Source organism: Sinocyclocheilus grahami, unplaced genomic scaffold (assembly GCF_001515645.1).
Source record: "Sinocyclocheilus grahami isolate Dianchi unplaced genomic scaffold, SAMN03320097.WGS_v1.1 scaffold358.1, whole genome shotgun sequence".
NCBI lineage: Eukaryota > Metazoa > Chordata > Actinopteri > Cypriniformes > Cyprinidae > Sinocyclocheilus > Sinocyclocheilus grahami.
Genome location: NW_015505537.1, coordinates 263832 through 268135, shown reverse-complemented (window position 1 = coordinate 268135; position 4304 = coordinate 263832). Strand labels below are relative to the sequence as shown.

Below are 4304 nucleotides of genomic sequence, written 5' to 3'. Positions count from 1 at the left end.
TGCACTGTAAGTCGCTTTGGATAAAAGTGTCTGCTAAATGCATCAATTATAAATTATTATTATTAATTATTATATTATAATATGCACTGCTGTTTTAAAGTTTGGGTCTGTAAGATTTGTTCAAAAATACAGTCAAAACAGTAATATTGTGAAATAATATTACCAGTTAAAATAACAACTATTATATATTTTATAATGAAATTTATTTCTGTGATGGCAAAACAGAATTTTCAGCATCATTACTCCAATCTTCAGTGTCACGTGATCCTTCAGAAATCATTCTAATATTCTGATTTGGTCCACAAGAATAGTTTTTTTTTGTGTCAGTGTTGAAATATTTTTGTGGAAAACACATATTTTTCTTTTCGGGATTCTTTGATTGCCTCAATGGCGTCTAATCATTTCTGTTATTGTACTAATTACCGTTACACCAGCAATTCAGAACCCCAACAATATTCAGATTTCAATGAAAACTGAAATTATTAAACTAAATGGTGTCCCTGTTTTAATAATATGGTGTTTCTGCCTAAATCAAGATTCCCAAAAGAAATGGATTTTTCTTGTGCTTTAGTCTAAGACCAGCTTGGATGGTGTGGATGATAAAAGTATAGATACACAACCACCTCTGCCGCCCCCCAAACTTTTGAACAACAATAGTGTAATATAATATAATTTTTTTTTAATGCTGTTGATTACAGATTGTAATGTCCGAGAACCGTAAGCCCTCTGCCGTTTTGGAGGAGAGAGTTCACGATTACCGCTCCGAGCCGAATCTGGACATGCCAGACTACCGCGGCACTCCTCTCCACCGAACATACCAGTCCTCCCCTTTCCAGCTGGACTCCTTCAGCACGACGTCTCGTTCATTCAGTCTGAAGCAGGGAGTGAACAGGGCCGACCAGATGCCACTGGGTGGCAGCAAACCAGAAACGGTCACTTCCACCCCTCACAAAGGAGTCTTCTCTCCTGGGACGTTATCGGGCCGCAATGGCAGCCTATCCTACGACAGCTTGCTAACCCCCAGCGTAACGCCGTCTGTGGGCGAGTGTGCCGCTCACCCAGGAGTGCCCTCTATGGGTTTTCATTCACCTTACCTGCCCACTAAAATGTGCCATGTACGAGGGCCCGAGCTTCAGCGGCACATCGGCCCGCCGTCCTATAGTCCTGTGCACGTCGGAGCAATGTACGGTCGCCAGTCGCTGCTCTCAAGAGACCGAGATCCCTCACCCGTCCGCTACGACAACCTCTCCAAAACCATCATGGCTTCCATCCAGGAGAGGAAGGAGCTCGAGGAGAGGGAGAAGCTCATGCATCGGCACGCTCAAGCCTACGCCAACGATTCGGGTGTATTTGACACCTGCAGCGGAGCCGCCTACGGACTCCCACCTGGCACATGCTACCCCGACAGATCCCGAGAGCCCACTCCTCCTGTGTGCGGCTCTCGGGATAACTTGATGGGAGTCGGGGTAGTGGGATACCATCCCCGAACACCCGTTCTGCGTTCCTCTGCATCCTCGCTCTCCAGAGCACCGAGGACTTCCACGACGTCCCTCCACACCGATGCAGGTGGTGCGAGCCGGACAGTCGAGCGCCAGTATCGCTCTCCGGTGCACCAAACACACCACTCCCCAACAGCTGTGCCCCGTTCCCCGACGTATGCGCATCAGAAGGTCGCCTTCATTAGCGCCCTGGAGAGGGCAGACTCGCAGCGTCTTGGTACAAGGTATGACACATAGCATCCACTTTAAACCAATCAGAAAAGGACGTGATGTATAGACTAAACGGTCTTGATATGTACGCTCTGATCCGGCGGGGTCAAGAGACTTCAGAAAAGAGATTTCCATTTATTTGTTCATTTTTGAGTACTGCTTTTTTTGTACTTTAATCAATAAATGTTATCATTATTGCTATTTAGAATATATACGGTTACGTTTTTTTGCCTTTTTGCAGAGATGAAAACAAAAATGTTGTGATTATGTATCTGTTAGCAAAATAAATGTCTTTTTTTTTTTGCTTTCCCCCATTTTCATTTCATTCATGAGCTTATGACACTTTGCATGGCATGTACTTCTGGCATACTGTACATTTTATTGCATTATTGTAATCTCATAAATGGTGTCAGAATTCAGTGTAATATACAATAATTATGATTTGATATCCATTTATCTCTTCTTGTTCTGTTTGTGTTGCTTATCGTGCTTAAATAATGCTTTTTAATCATTTTACACACTGTATTTTTCTTTGCTTTTTTCTTTGACTTTGACTATTTTACAAATGACTAATACCAGACTGCATGATTGTCTTTAAAATTATGATTTATTACAGGGCTCAACAGAAAGTTTTTTTTTTTACTTTCCATGCCAACATTTTTATAGATCCCATCAGAAAGAATCACCCGTTTTATTTTTTTACAATGTTTACATTTTTAAAAAAATTTTTTTTATAGAAATAATATTCATTTATTTTTTAATTACACTAATACACTAAAAAAAAGGAGAAGTAAAGAAGGTAAAGAAAGCATAATGATAACAAAATGCAAGTAAGACATAAGAAAGCTTAAACATAGCATAAAAAGAAAATGCAGTATCATAAAAAAAAGATTGTAGAAGAAAAACAATCTTTGCAAGGCATAATTTGTGGACCAGTGCCTGTTTTGTCAACTGGCCCTAAACTGACTCCTTGTTTTTGAGTCCTGTATTATTATCTCAATAATACAATCCCTTCCACCACTCTTTAATACTGTCCTCTTCATCATGAACTCATCTTCATTTGTAACATTTCAGTCCATGTAGTACGTTTGAATCTCTTCCTTTCTAAAGAAGGACAGAGAAGGATAACAGTTCACGATACAGTTGGAAAGCAACCACTTCAAATATGTCTTCCTGTTTTTTGATATTTTCTCCACATAGAGAGGGCCTCTGTCAAGGTAAAGTCAATGGGCAACTAAAGGGCCAAGCACGTGACTGTCATCTAGGGACTCCTTCTGGAACTCCCAGCAGACACGCCAATGTCAAAAAGGTCACAGGAGTGGGCGGGACTACATATGAGATTTCCGTTTGACGGACAGCTTGAAGAGCCACTGCCTGTGAGGAGAAGCACTGCCATAGCAATACTTGTGCTCAAGTTTCTCTTTTTTTTTTCACAGTTTGAAAAAAAAATAATATTCAAATGCCCGATCAGGAGAAACACAGTTCTGATGGGGAAAGTTTTTGCATTGGCCATTTCTTTGCTTAAGAGATGGCAAGCAACTTTCCATGTGACCCAGTGTATAGTATAACAGGAGTGCTTTGTCAAAGAAGCGTTGTATGTTTTTAAAGTGTCAGCCATCAGGATATAAATCGCACACAACAGAAAATAATGGTTTAATTGCTTAAAATGGAAATTTAAAATATATATACCATCAAGGGCTGAATATGTACAGTGTCAGTTCAGTTGTTTGTATATAAAATATCAAAGTTCGCATATTGAATGCAAATGTGCTCAGTATGCAGGTCTTTCACACACTTGAATGTGAGTGTATATGTACTTGCCAGTAACTCTTTTATGTTTTTGTGGTTATGCTGATCTAATAATCAGGGTTTCATCTCAAATGCATTTCTCTGTTAAGCTATCAGGTTCCAAACAAACCATAACAGCACTTGTGTACTTTAAAAAAAAAAAAACGAAGCAGAAGTTTTATTTTTCAAATATGGTGGTCATTTACACGTTTTCTAATGTAAAACTATAAGCTGCCATAGAAATAAACATAAATGTGTATATGTAAAAAATATTGTTATCACCAGTTTGTTAAAACTTTCTTTAAAACTTTGTCTTTCTTTATAAAAAAAAAAAAGTATTTTATAGTGGGAAAAAATATGAATATGTAAACAGAAACACACCATGTATTAGCAGCACTGGCCACGTTAAAGCCATATTTTTACCTAAAGTCATGATCTTCGCAAACTCCAAGTTGTTTTATTGCTTTACCATTTCCATTTATTTGTAATAGATTAGAAAAGCATAACAATGGTAATTCATGGCTGCATCCCAAATATTTTCATTTCTTTTATTTTTATAATATATTTTTTTTAACCCGACTTTCAAAAGATTGGTATATTTAACTTTTTCTGCAGATATTCAAATGAGTGGGTGTTTGGATTTGTTTGAGTGGTTTATTTTCATTTTCTGTGTCTTTTTTGCATATTTTTATAATTTATTTGTACAAATTGATTAGTATGCATTGCCATTTGAAAGTAGTACTTTCTGTTCAGATTTTTTCTCAGTGAATGAATGTTGAAAGTTTAAGATGTTATTATAGAACGTTT

General features: G+C 38.1%; 1 protein-coding gene across 1 annotated transcript in view; it reads left to right on the top strand.

Annotated features, from left to right (window-relative positions):
* Positions 1–4095, top strand: part of LOC107548914 (probable palmitoyltransferase ZDHHC8) — a 79973-nt gene extending 75878 nt beyond the window's left edge. The window contains exons 8-10 of the mRNA XM_016229788.1: positions 572–634; positions 699–1723; positions 2910–4095. Of these exons, the coding sequence (XP_016085274.1) occupies positions 572–634; positions 699–1723; positions 2910–3060 (1239 nt within the window). The 3' untranslated portion in view covers positions 3061–4095. The remainder of the gene's footprint in view (positions 1–571; positions 635–698; positions 1724–2909) is intronic.
* The last annotated feature ends 209 nt before the right edge of the window (positions 4096–4304 follow it).